Source organism: Crocodylus porosus, unplaced genomic scaffold, assembly GCF_001723895.1.
Source record: "Crocodylus porosus isolate Cpor-Errol unplaced genomic scaffold, CroPor_comp1, whole genome shotgun sequence".
NCBI classification, from domain to species: domain Eukaryota; kingdom Metazoa; phylum Chordata; order Crocodylia; family Crocodylidae; genus Crocodylus; species Crocodylus porosus.
In genome coordinates, this window is record NW_017728943.1 from 52,181,489 (window position 1) to 52,196,540 (window position 15,052).

The 15,052-nt window shown below is 42.0% G+C and overlaps 1 protein-coding gene across 2 annotated transcripts in view; it reads right to left on the reverse strand.

The window, feature by feature from the left end:
• Positions 1–15,052, reverse strand: part of TTC7A (tetratricopeptide repeat domain 7A) — a 246,883-nt gene that overhangs the window by 37,589 nt on the left and 194,242 nt on the right. For both annotated transcript variants that reach the window (XM_019549352.1, XM_019549351.1), the window contains one exon: positions 11,159–11,361. In XM_019549352.1, coding sequence (XP_019404897.1) covers positions 11,159–11,361 — 203 coding nt within the window. The remainder of the gene's footprint in view (positions 1–11,158; positions 11,362–15,052) is intronic.

Genomic DNA, 15,052 nt, shown 5'->3' on the forward strand with positions numbered 1-15,052 from the left:
AATTGGATGCTTATCTTGCTGGGATCCTATGACCCCAGCTGACTTCCTGCCCTTTGGGCAGGGGGCTGGACTCGACGATCTCCCGAGGTCCCTTCCAGCCCTAATGTCTATGAAATCTATGAAAACGACTCAGCAGCAGTCTCTATGCTCCGTGAAGGAGGACCCCCTCTTTGCAGAACTGTTGCTAATGATCTAGTCCTAAGAGACTGGACAGAGGTCATGAATCAGCATCCAAACTGGGAGAACTCAGAGGTAGACTCCTATGAACTTGCTCTAAGCATAACATCTTACACCGGGGTGGGCAAAATGTGGCCCGTGGGCTGGATGCGGCCCGCCGGGCCATTCTATCTGGCCCGCAGGGCTCCTAAAAATTTAGAAAATTAATATTTATCTGCCTGTCATGCTGCTGTCAATGGCTTGCCAAAACTCAGTAAGTGGCCCTTGGCCCGAAATAATTGCTGCCCCTGTCTTACACTCTCTCTAAATGCCCCTGTATATGCCAACAGAAAGCCCCATCCTGAAATTAAATTCTAGGTAAGCATTGGCTACTATAACAACAGACTTATAACTGTACAAATTCAGATATGGTGTGCATGTGTAAAACTAATATCCTAAGTTTATTACTCTATGAAGTTGCTGGGTTTTGTTATACATGCTTGCATGCATCTTACTACATTGTGATGATTCAGATACCGTAGCGTTGAGTGTTTAGAAATATCACTGATGACAGATCAGATGGAGAATTACTAAATATGATCATGACCTAATTGGAAAAAAGGCTTTTAAAAAAATTCCTGTCTTTTGAAACAGTCTTTACATACAAAAACTTTAGATGGGATTAGTGTTGGTTTTTAACCAAGCAGAATGAACGTTCACTTTTACATATTACTTGAAGACAAAGATTTGTTTGCATGAACTCTCCTACTGGCAGCTCAGAAATTCTCAAACCACTCATTTGAATCTGTCTCAGAAATGAAAATATTGCAAGATATTTAAAGAGCTATTATTAAGACAGTTTCTTTCAGAAAATTAGATTTATCTGCATAATATGTACAACCACAAAAACATTCATAATTTTTTAGTGGTAATATGTCATTACAAGCACTTTTTCATCCCAGAATAAAAAATTACTGTAAATAATTTATTTCCTCAAGGTCCTACATGCTGAAATTCAGAGATTTGCTGACAGCAAAGTCCTTGGGTAAAGTCCAAAGATGCACCCCCACTTTGTCTTTAGATATGAAGAAACTATGGTAACACTATTATTCCAAAAACTTTCTGTGAAAGGGATACACAGATATCAGATAACTATAGTGAAACTGCTCTTAATCATCATGTTTGCATACAGTATAGTTTAACTGCATCTTTGAACCAAGACTGGAAGCCTCTGGAACAGCTTCAAGTCTTGACTTTTCAATGAAACCTAAGATGCTAAAGGAGAAGTGTCATGGAAAATAAAAATGTACTGTGGCATAATTCCCAACAGAAAAGGACTTCAAAAAACTAACATAGCCAGGAATAAACAGTAGCTTCACAGATAAGAAGTTACCGAGTTCATGCAAATACTATGATCTTTTGTTTCCAGAGATGAGAGCAGAGTTCATTTCAACCTCAGGTTTCCAGGTAAGTTTCTTTTAATTAGTATCTTGGCTTTATTATAAGGACTAGGTTAGAACAATTTATACCACCTGAGAACCTACGCCATGATTTTTGTGATTACCTCATGCCAGCATGAAACAAGTCCCCAAGGAAAAAAGGCTTGCCATCCTCAAAAGTATTAAGCAATCAAGCCATGTTTATATTATCTGAATAGGCATCTTTCAAAATGAGGATGCATGCTTCATACTGGGAATGAAAATGAAATAAATGAACAGAAATAATTCATTTCCATGTTCTAATCTTTAGAAACTGTTCTTTTCAAATTACCCTAATGCTACTGAAAGCAAGCCTAGAAACAACAGGTTGGCTCTTCTGCTAAAATGAACATGAGACTGCATCCTAAGCACACAATGAAGGCCTAATTAAATAGTTCAAGTCTTTGTGTGCAAGTGCTTTCTTTTCTTTCTACCTATGAAGCCAGTGGAAGAACTGAAGAGAAGAGGATTTAAACAAAAGAACCATATTATGCCAAACCAGTTTTGAAATATGACAATCTAATCCATAGCAGTTTTCACATCTTAGTCTATGGCATCATAGTGCTCCACAAAATTTGTTCTCGAGCTTGTTTTTGTGCTTGACCAGCTAAAAGGATATGTCCTTCACAAAAAAGAACACAATCAAGAAAGTATACCAATAAACCAGAGCTGGGTTATCCGTGCACATCAATTTGCAAACCAGGGTCACTGCCGGAGCAGGAACATCTCACTGATATGCTCATGTGAATTCAAAGCCATACAATTACTTTGCCACTGCTGAAACATTTGCAAAGAAGTCACATTCCTGCTACAACTGCACTGTGTTCAGAAGGGCTATATGCTACTGGCCTTTCCACAGCCTTGAAATTCTGGCTCTGATAGGCAAATCAGTTCTATATAAAACTTTAAAAGATGGGCTAAAGTTATACTCAACTGTGCATGATTCCTTGAGTGCTACCTGGGCAGATGGGAAGAGATCTAAAGGACAGCAATTGTATCTTGGGCATCCTTGAGGACAAAATATCTTCTCTAAAACAATTACTTTGTAATGGGTGCCACTGTCAAGGATACTTAACATGAGCAACAGGTTTTTGCTAATATACTCATATAGATTAGTTGGCAAAAAGGCACAGGGTCAGTTGTACAACTGCATAGAGAGTCTCCTTGTTCATGTAAAATACAAGACAGACTGAGGCTCTGGAAATGCTGGTGTGGGTTTAGCATGATTTCAATAAGTGTCCTTCTCAGAATAGTTAAATTGTTTTTTTCAAGTTAAAAACTTTCTCTTTTGGGCCAAATCCTGCACTGGCCTATGCCCCCTACAACTTTATTGATTCCGATTGGGTTGCATGGGGCATAAATCAGTATAGAATTTGGCCTGTAGTAAGGTTGGAGTGTTTTTACTCATAAAATGGTATGTTTGCAAAGGGCAATCAGACAGCTATCAAAATTAATATTGACAAAGAAGGGAAAGGGCTGCTGATCCTGATAAGCAAAGAGTATAGCGGAAAACTCTAGAAAGACTTTAATAAATTTAAGTAATCAGGACCTGTTGATTTTCATTCCAGGCTGCAGAAAGAACTGGCTGATGAAATCATGGAGGCACTGGCAATAATATTTGCGAAGTCATGAATAACAGGCAAGCTTTCAGAAGATTAGAGACAGGCTAATATAGTTCCCATTTTTAAAAAGGAGGACAAAAAAATTATATGCCAGTCAGTCTGACTTAATTTGCTCTAGTAACATATTTAAGTGGAGGGGGTGATCAGTAGCAGCAAAGATTTGCTAAGAACAAATCATGCCAAACCAACTTGATTCCCCTCTTTGACACGGTAACTAATTTGGTGGATGAAACGAGTATGATGGAGCTAATATAAAATAAAATACTTACTAAAATCTGCTGACACAGTGTTACATAAAAAAATTAGACATATACAAGTCAGCAGGACCAGATGATCTTCACCCGAGAGTGCTGAAGGAGCTGGCCAATGTCATCGTGGAACCCCTGGTGAAACTTCTACAACTTGTGGTGCTCTGGATAGATCCCTGAGGACTGGAAGAGGGCCAGTGTTGTGGCCATCCACAAAAAGGGCAGGAGGGAGGACCTGCGTAACTACAGGCCAATCAGCCTAACTTCCACTCCAGGGAAAATCCTAGAAACGTCCATCAAGGAGTCTACCTGTGATAAGCTTGCAGAAGGAAAGATTCTGAATGACAGCCAGCATGGCTTCATCATGGGCAGGTCTTGCCTTACCAACATCATTTCCTTCTATGATCAGATAACTCGCCACCTGGACATGAGCGAGCAGGCTGACATTGTATACCTTGATTTCCAAAAGGCCTTTGGATTTAGTATCCCACAATGTCCTTGTGAGAGAATTGGAGGATTGTGGGCTTAACTCCAAGACAGTCAGGTGGGTGAGAAACTGGCTGCAGGATAGGACCCAGGGAGCCATAGCTAACAGATCTGTGTCATCCTGGAGAGAAGTGGGCAGCGGTGTCCTACAAGGGTCTGTACCTGATCCAGTACTTTTCAACATCTTTACTAATGATTTGGGTGTGGGGGTGAAGAGCTCACTGGCCAAGTTCGCAGATGACACCAAGTTATGGGGAAGTGTGGTCACACTTGAAGATAGGCTACTAATACAGGCAGACCTAGACAGGCTAGCAAGTTGCGTGGATCAAAACCTGATGAAGTTCAACGTTGAGAAATATAAAGTGTTCCACCTCAGGATGAACAACTCTCAACACACCTACAGGCTTGGTGGCACCAAACTGACTAGCACCATGAATGAAAAGGACCTAGGGGTAATGAAAGAACACAGTATGAATACGAGCTGGCAGTGCAATGCTATAGCCAGTAGGGCAAATAATACTCTGGCATGCATCAATCGATGCATCTCCAGCAAAACCAAGGAGGTGATTCTTCCACTCTACTCAGCTCCCAGTGAGACCGCAACTGGAGTATTGCATCCAGTTCTGGGCACCACCCTTTAACAAGGACATGGACAAGCTTGAGAGAGTCCAAAGAAGAGCCATCTGTATGATCAGAGTCTTACATGGCAATCCTTATGAGGAAAGGCTGAGGGATCTAGGACTCTTCAGTCTGTGGAAAAGAAGGCTGAGAGGGGACCTGGTAGCAGCTTACCACCACACTAGGTGAGTACATTAAGGGCTCAGTGAACAATCGTTCACCAGGGCATGTGAGGGGAAAACTGGGAGTAATGGTCACAAACTCCTGGAAGATCGATTCAGGCTCAACATTAGGAAAACCTTCTTCACATTCAGGGTGCCCAGACTGTGGAATAAGCTCCCTCCAGAGGTGCTGCAATCACCTACACTGGAAATCTTCAGGAGACTAGACCTTGCTGAAGGTCACCTGACCCCCAGGTATCTTTCCTGCTTGGTGCAGGGGGCTCTTCCAAGGTCCCTTCTGGCCTTCCAATCTATGAAATTCTCATTATGACATTCTCATAGTAAACTAGAAAAATGTGGCTAGATGGCATAACTGTTAGATGGATAACTAGCTGAAAAAGTAAATATAAATGGATCAAGTTCAGGATGTCAGGAGGTTTCAGTTGGGGTTTCACAGGGGTCTGTTCCGGGTCTGGTGACGTTTAAAATTTTTATTAATGATTTGGGCACAGACACCTTGAGCCTTGTCATCAAGTCTGCAGGTGACACAAAACTGGGAGGGCTTGCCAACATCGTGGAGGAGAGAATTAGAGTTCAAAAGGATCTTGGGAGATTGTGTTCTCTTTTCTATTGCCCAAGTCTCCAGACAAATGCAAGCTGCTACATCTATGGCAGAAGGCCCAAATACAGCATGGGAGATAACTGGATAGGTAGTAGCACTGCTGAGAATCATGATGAAGTTTCAGCGAAGCATGTACTCAACATGTTGAGTCGGCAATGTAATGCAGCACAAAAAACAGCTGCTATCGTGAGCTGCATTAGCAGGGACATTTTGCATAAGACACAGGAAGTGACAGTACCACTCTACTAGGTGCAGGTTAGGCCTCTGATGGAGTACTGCATGCAGTTCTGGCAGTTCCACATTTTAATAAGGATGCAAAGAAATAGAAAAGGAACCAGAGGTGAGCAACAAGGATGATAAGGGGGCTGGAATGCAAGCTGTACAAGGGAAGATTGAGAGAACTAGGTACGTTTGATTTGGAAAAAGGGAGATTAAATGGGAACATGATAGCAGCTTTCAAAGATCTGAAAGTCTGCCATAAGGCACAGGGAAAACAATTCTTTTCCCTTGCCAGGGAGGGGAAGACATGAAGCAGTAGGTTTAAACTGCAGCAAAGCAGATTTCAATTTAATCTCAAAAAAGGCTTCCTAACAGTAAATTCTGTAAATTATTAAACAAACTGCCCAGGGAAACTGTGGAATCTTCTTCACTGGAGCTTTCAAGAAGGGACTGGAAAAGCGATTGTCTGGCATGGTACAGCAATAGCTCATCTAGCATTCATGCAGGGGGTTGAGCTAGATGACCCTTGGGCTCCTTTTCCATCCTATGATTCTTTAATTCTACTAAGTACATGTGACTATCCCTCTCTAGAAACTGCCAAAATCCTCAAGATTGAGCATACTTGAACTGTTGTACGGCTGAGATTTATGTAGAAGGCATATTCTATATAACTTGACTTTGGATCAAATCAAATTAATTGCCAGTATTTGATTTCAATTTCTGCCTGTGCCCATGGTCACAACAGAAGAGTAGAATTATCTGCTAAAAGATTGTTCTTAGTTCTACTTTTTACAAAAAGTAAATATTTAACCTTTGTTTCCACCATTCAGTATCAAACATAAGGATTATATTAGAGGAGGAATGGCAGAAAGCTATGCAGCATTCTGATAACATCCTTATCATTCTTGCTCCAGGCTTCAAAAGAGAAATAAGGAATCATTACAATCCTTCAGCGGAATCAATAAAACCCAACTGTGAGTCAAGTAAATATTTCACATTTTTTATCAGGCTTGACGTCAGAGACCTCAGTACCCATTTATTTCTCTTTGAAAATGCATGGCGGTCTCTCTCCCTTCCTGAATTAAAGCACGATGAGAATTGATCTAGTCCAACAAACTGGTATGTGCAAGGCATGCTGGGCAAGAGCCTACTTTGTATCCCTGCACACTTTTACTTTGGCTCACACTGTTATTTATGGATCTTTAGGACCTGAATCTAATATGCTGCCACTGATACTCCTGACTCAAAGAGACAATACTGCTGAACAGAATGCACTGTGAACCAGCACATTTCAAGTTCTTATTCCAGTGATGTGATGGTTAGGTACTTCAGCCACAAGGATGCAGTGTTGGTTTGATGGACCAAATTCTGTCTGGGCTTACATTCGGTTTCATTAATTTGGTAGAGAATGTCATGTCAATCATTCCATTATCATTATCATGGAATTCCTGCCAAAAAGTTATGTTGGCTATTTACTAGGGGAAATGAGCATTAGTTATGCAGTTTAAAAATATACCCAAAAAAGCCAGCTAATAGCTGGCTTGGCTATTCAAGTAGAATCAGTCCATGGGATCGGATTAGACACTGGGGATCCATGCTTTAGTTTCGTTTCAGGTCCCATAGGAATAGCACACTCAGTGGAAACTATGTCCACAATAGCAGGATGAGAGATGAGATACAAAGTGTTCTATAATCCTTTCGTGTCACTGCCTCTGGCTAACTTAGGTGACTCATAGACAAGCTGCTGTGGGAGACTGCATAGCTCATAAGGATAAGATTGTCCTAACACAGGGAAAGAAGGTAAGAATAAAAGTGGAAAAATGAGGAGAGGAAGATCATAGAGAGGTCTCCTAGTACCAGTCACATGACCAAAAAAGACAGAAGAACAAGTCACAAGCTTCATTCCACACAACTGCTAACGCTAGACTGAAAACTGTGGTCACTCACAGGTTGAGCTTCCACAGATTTTAATGGGACTACTGAGTTGCTAAAACCATTAACTGACTGAAGTAAGGACTCTGCAACCTAGATTTTTTCAAGAGAAAACAATACCACATAACAAATTTATAGATTAATTTTATTGCAGCTAATTTCCATGTAAAGAAGTTCAGAAGTACTGCCTTTTAGCAAATGATATTGCCTAAAAGTTACAAGTACATCCTAATGCTTTCATGTTAGTACTACTACACCTGTTGTGTACTGGTGGTGCACATGCTGCTGTAGCAAGACACACTATGAACACAGTCCCCTGCTCTGGAGACCTTACAGAGTGTATCAGTCTAATCCCAAGCATACTCTGCAGATACATCTGCTGTACAGTTACTCTACAACAGGACTGCGGGCTGTATGTAGCTCCCAAAGGGTTAGGATGCAGTATGCAGGCTCCCACCCAGGCTCCACTCTGCCCCACTCCAAACCTCCCTGCCTATTTTTCCTGCTGCAGTAGCCAGGGTCTTTGCATTCCCCATCTCTCCTCCAGCTCTACTTCTTGTCTCCAGTGGGAGGGGGCTGAGGTACCCTGGCCCCGCTACCTGTGTGTGTGGTAGGGGGGCCAGGGTGCCTGCTGTGTGGTGAAAGAGGGGTTCAGGATACTCGAGTTGTGTGTGACAAAGGAAGGAGCTGGGCTGCCCACACTTCATACAGAGGGGGAGAGTGCATGGTGGGTGTTATGAGGTTAGCAGGCAGGGCCAGACACAGGCATGAGTGAACCGAGTGACCACCTGGGGCCCAGACAGAAAGGTGACCCAAAAATGGTGAAAATGATGATTATTATCATTATCTCGGGGAAAGGGAGGGCCGATACTAAAAGTTTGCCCGGGGCCACCAGGAGTCTAGATATGGTGCTGCTAGCAGGGGAGAGGACTGGGGGCCCAAACTGCCCATGCTAAGAGTGTGGGAAGGGAGAGAGCCCAGGATGGAGCATTTTCTGGATCTGTGACCTGTGTGGCATGCGACATCTCTCTACCTGGAAGTTGGATAACCCTGCTCTACTAACAGGCTGTCAAACTTAATTCAGGCCCCATGGGCCAGATGAGTGGTGCTGTGCTCGTCCTCAGCAGGACTGGGCCCACAGATTGGTCCCCTGTGCTGGACCCAGGGTGAGGGTGCTGCCAGCAGCTTGCACTGCAGCCCAGCCCTGGGTGCAGTGTGTGCTATGGACCAGCCCCACTTTCCCCATGCAATGCCTGGGGCCAGTCTGGCATGTGCCACATATGGTGTCCAGGTCCAATCTAAGACCCAAAGGCAGCACTGTGGGCCAGGCCCATGGGCTTTATCTTTAACACCTCTATCTACCTAACAACTCTGTTCCATCTGGAAAGCACACAAGCTCGATGGCTGTTTGGAATGCTATGAATCACACAACTGTTTTCAGGTAAGTGAACAAAAAGGCCATTTGTTTAACTACTTTAACTTTATCCTGATGTAAAAGTGGTTATTAGTAAGCTGACAGGCTCATTCATTGCGAGATTTGGTCCTTAATTTGTGTCTACAATGTTGTTGAAGTCGGAATGTTCCAAATATAGGCTTTACAACCTAGTTCTCACAGCCTATAGGGAAAGGCATGGCTGCTTCAATAATTGCTGCTCAAACACTGGGGACAAGCAGCACTGTCTTTGGTAGAATTTTCCCTGGCAAATGACGAGATCAGTTGGATGGTAAATACACTAGAAGTCAAACAAGAATTCCTGGAGGCAGAGAAGGTACTTTTATATTTACCCCTTTTTTCTGTGAAAGAACCCAACATTTAACTATTATGCCCAAAACTACATTAAAAGAACATTATTAAGGTAGCATAAAGCTAAGTTAGGAAACATGAGAATTAAAGACTGCTTGTGCAACTTTGTGCATCCACATCCCATAGTTGTATACAGCTTGAAGCCATGCAAAACCATAGGCTGCCCAGTGTTGTGATTCAGCTTATTACTCTTGAACTAAGTCCAATAGTTGGTATGGCTGCCTAAAGTTCATTATATTCAAATTAAGCCCTGATGCCTTTCTGGAAGATCTTAAGAACTGGAGAAGATACCACTTAGGATATGGTCTTTAATTTGCACAGGATCAGTGTCTCCTGCAGTGCCCTGAATGGGCAGAATTCAGTTAATGAGTAGCTATTCAGTATGTTCTGGTCATTCTTTAATGCGTGGCTATAGCCAAGGCCTGAACTTCCTTCGAAGGGTTTTTATGATGCTCATCACTATAGTTTTAGAGTGCTTCACAAACATTATAACTTTATAAAACTGTGAGATCAGGGGGAGGTGCAATGGGCCAGAGCACAGATTGGCTAATTTTGGGTGCCCTTAGTACTCGCAGGAGTAAAGGTTGAATCATTGGCAGCATTTATCTTCCATAAGCATAAGACCTCCCTTTCATCGTATGCCTTCCAACTTCTACAATAAACAAAACAGAGGCCCTACAGACAACAGTCTCCTGGTACCACACAATCCTGATACATCCCCTAGAGTAGGTATATCCCATTCATTTGAGGAGTCAGACGCCTCTATGTGAAAAAAGTATGTAATCGTGTCACTAAAGAATGTATCACTATACATATGCACATGGGGGCTTTATTAAAGTCACGGGAGCAACTCAAGCTAATGGACTTACCGACAATGATTATATGCTGCCACTGCGGACAAGAATTACAGCAGGATGAGACATGAACTTAAGCAGCAAGTTTCACAGATATGAACCGGCACTCGAGGGATGGCGAGACTCCCTGGAGGACCTGGGTTCCAGTCCAGGCGTGGGAGGGAAGTGTATTCTATTTGGCACTGACTTTTCTACTCCTTCCCTCTGCCAAAATCAAAGGGTGACACTGTCCCTAGAACATGGAGTTAGGATGGAACCTTTCACAAAGCTGCAAGTATTAAAGTTCAACCTAAGATCATCATCCGCTTCAGTCTTGGGTAGGCACAAAGACTTACAAACATTGTCTACATCAGTGGTTGTCACCTTTTTCGACTTGAGGTACCCCTCATTGGACTCAACCCCTTATTAGACCCAAGGCACCCTGCATAACTTTTGTGAATTGAGTAGCACTCAATTTCAAAAACTAATTTACAGAGTACAATTCTTGCTTCCGTACAGAGGGGCCTAGAGTCCGAATGGGGGATCACCCAGGCAGAGACCAGCCTGTGGTTATCTGCTTAGTTACTTAATATCTGCCACAACACCCTGGATGAGAATCACTGGTCTTCATACACTTGAAAGTGTGATTTAATAAATAAGTGCATTGCTTCTGGGAACACGCGGGAGTTAGCAGAAAGAACACCAAAGACAGGAAGAAAACAGTAAATGAACTTCCAAAACCATCCGTATTGCAACAATTAAAATATTTACTTCTGACACAAGCCTAATTAGCTAACAACATTCAACTCAGTCTTGAAATAGGAGCTTCAAGCTAGCCAATTTATTCTCGGAATAAAGAAACTCACCCTCTGTATTAAGAAGACAATGGCATCCACTGCTACCATTAGTCCTCTTCCCTCTTATTACAATTAATCAAGCACATGAACACTATAATGAAGCTGAGCCCCTGCAAACTCACCAGGCTGTGCATAATTTCCACTCCAGCTGGATTCACTGTGAGTGCCTCATCATACAATTGCTTAGCCTCCTCCAAGCTGCCTTTCATCTCTGCAAGCCTCCCACGCATGTACAGCACAGTGTGAGATGTGGGGAAAAGACTTGCTGCCTCCTGGATACAAAAGCTTGCTTCCTTGAGATGCCGTTGTTCCATGAAAAGCTCAGCTATAAAACAAAAACTACCATTAGTTTAAATAATTCAGTAACCTTTACTTACACTTTCTCCCTTAAAACGTACTAAGCTTAAAAGATTGCATAATGAAAATGCTTACTGTTATGATAACTGCCTACTACTGCTGTGAGTATCTTCATTGAATGAAATTGCTCTCAGTAATAAGTACTAAATGTAGGGTAAGGTCTCATTTCAGGAAAGTATCCCTAGAACACTTGAAAAACATTCTAGAAGTTGCTATGAAAAGAGACAAACTTGAGGATGTACTTACGTGTTCTCTGAATCAGGGTCTAAGTCTATTCAGGATCTGGCTCTAACAGAACAGTGTTCTAGCAACACAATCTGCATTGTCAAGCCATAGCTGGGTAGCGAGAATTTTTAACAGCAAGAGAACAACAGGATACTAAGTTGACACTTCCATTTTGATATTTTTAAATACCATATACCATCATTCATTCCCAAATTTAGTTTAACAACTCTTTCAATGTCTTCATAAACTTATAAAATGTCCATGTACCATGTACTATAGGGATTAAATCATATTATGCGTCAAATGTAATATTGATCACTCACGTATGCAAACACGTACCCACCGAATCCCCAACAGTACGATACAAAAATGAAGTCAATGACTGCAAATGAGATTGCTCTGTTTACTCTCCTCAGCAAGTGACAGCTGTACTAAATTGTTCTTGCAAATAAAAAATGGAACAAGAATACTAATGTGCTTTATTGACACGATCAATGCATTTGTTAATAAAAACACTGAATAACATTTGTTATCCACTAAACCTAATTTCTAATGTTCTTAGGATCTTGCAAAAGTCTTCAAAAACAGGACATCCAGTTTTCTCCAAGCCATGAATCCAAAAATGAAGCTTTGGAACTACCTATAAAATAGAATAATTCTCCTTAATGCCTCTAAGGAATGGCAGTGTTTCAGCTCATGAGTGGATCATGTAGGCCAGTGGTTTTCAACCTTTTAGACTCAAGGCACCCCTTGGAAAAGCCAGATCTTAGCTTTCTTTCAGTTCATTCTGAGAACTAATAGAGCCGTTCTTCTGTTGCAAAGACCCACAACAGGTCAGAAAGTTTTGGGCACTGTGAATTCCTATTTGAAACCTGGGTTTATCTTGCCAGTTACACGTGGTATTCACACACTCAAGAGCAGCTGTCTTGAAAGGATCGCACAGCACCACAGTTGAAAAAAAATCACTGATCTAACCAGTTACGGTGAAGCTTGCTCAGAAGCTGACCATTCCTAGACTGCGTTGTAGATAATGTTGTTCCCCAGTACTATCAATCTGGCACCTTTCGTGAGCAAAACCTTCATTTTCCAATGAGAGCTTCACTCTTTACAAGTTGCTCAGAGACTCTGTGAAGTTCTATGGTTAATTTGCAGGACAGAAACTGCATAATTAATCATCATAACATCTCAGCGTGCATTCCCTTCCTTAGCTCCAATAAGATACAGTTATCTATAGATAATAGAAAATGAGGCCATGTATCTTGTCATGCTGAGCCTGCACTAAACCTTATTCAAAATGTTGTGCACAGAAAATATTTTACTTGCGCTTCCCTGGGAGTACAGTGTTTTCCTGCCAAGTGCTGCATGGCAGCTGACAATGTGCGTACTCAAGTTAGCATAGTTACCACATGCAAAGTGACAGCTCAGCCTGAAGAAAAAAAGTACTTCATTTGCAAAGCTAACACAAAACTAGCAGCAGAAAACCAGGGGTGAAAATCCTGACTCCACTGAAATCCATGGGAGTTTTGCCATCGACCTCAAGAAGGGATGGCTTGGAGGGGTCAAGATTTCACTGCATGCAGGAAGAACCAGCACCATACCAGCATGAAAAATGCAGCAGTAGCATCCATTTAGGGGTGCAGAGAGGGAGAAGAGCACGTTGCATGTAACTAGAAGCAAAGGCCTTTATTCAATCAGTGAATCTGGCATGCATCTGAAATTACACACGGGACAAGTCAAACTGAAAATCAGTGGGATTACTTGGAAGCTTATAGTTAGGCACATGCTTAACTACTTTGCTGAATGGGAACATAAATGAAGATGAAAACAGTAAGAATATTGCCCATGACTAGGGCTCTAACAATGCCGTAACACAACTCATTGCTCTAACGAGGCAGAGTAAGTTGGGACAGAAGGGGAGAATGTGCCATCCCTTACAGCACTGAACACAACATATGCATTGTTGAATACTTGTTTTTCCTTTCAACTGTGCCTGTAAATCTTCTTCAGTAATAACAAATATTATTAAAAAGATGAAAAGCAATATGTAATCTAAATAAGATCTACAAATTGTATTTTATGCTATGGTAATGTATCAGATTAAACCTCAGTCCATTTCTTTGCAGGCTCAGTAGTCAATAGAACATAATTTGATGGTGTAGGCAGCCTAATTTGCAAAAAGGAAGAACACAAGTGCTTTTGGTTAGGAAGGCAAATAAGGAAGGGAGAGCACCAGCCAACTAAAAATAGATGCTAAGGGAAATCACTTAGGCTTACATTAAACCTGTACTTCCTAGAAATATTTTCTATTAGCCATTTCTTTTATTTACAGATGAAGTAAATGAATTTATAACTCCACAGAACTAAAAGACAGATGAGGACAGAGGAAGAGGGAGTCATGTCATTTATCTGGCTAATACTTCTCATAATTATGTTAAAGTTACTGTCCTAGTCTCACCAGTCTTCAAGTTTTCCAATAGGTAGAATTATAGAGCACTGGTTTTCAACCTGTGGTCTGCAGCCCTCTGGGGGTCTTCACACTATGTCTAAAGGGTTCACAAAAGATGACTATAATCAATCAAAATTATGCAAATACCCACACTTACAATTTAAGGGGGTCCACACGTCCATTTGTAGTTTCCAAAGGGGTCCAACACCTCCACTTAAATATTTTAGGGGTCCACAAAAGAAAAAAGGTTGAAAACCACTGTCAGAGTATCACCCAGTTTTGTCCTAAGTACACCGCGAACTCGTTACTTTATTGGTAAAGCAGCAACCTTCTAGGGTGCTTGTACACGAGATGGTGGGGCCGTGTCCACGTGACAAAAAAAGGATGAGAAATCGTTATTTGCCTAACATAATGGCATCACCATGTACACGTGCATTTTTTTTCTGTTAAAATTCATTTGAGTGTGGCAACTTAAACCAACTCAAATGTATTTTAGTTTGATTAGGGCAAATTATCCTGTTGTGAATAAAAAAATTGTGAAGTATGTACATGTCTGGTGTCTGGAGAAGGTGGTGGGGACAGTGCATGGCTGGAAGCCTAGGCAGGCTTGAAGAAGCTCGGGCTTGGCAGACTAGCAGCAAACCATGAACCGTTCCCACCACCTTCTCTGGCCGACTACATCCAGCTGCCTTCCCGCACTGCCCCAGGGGCAAGTCAGCCCGTTCCCAGGTGGTTCCAGGCAGCAGGGACACTGTACTGGGCACTGGAAACCCAGCAAGCCCAAGCTTCCCTGAGCATGACCAGGCTTCCAGCACCCCATGGACTGTTTCATAGTTTCTAGGGTCGGAAGGGACCTGAACAGATCATCTAGTCCAACCCCCTGCCATGGCAGGAAAGAATACTGGGGTCAAACGACCCCAGCAAGATGTTCATCTAACCTCCTCTTAAACACCCCCAGGGTAGGAGCCTGCACCACTTCTCTTGGAAG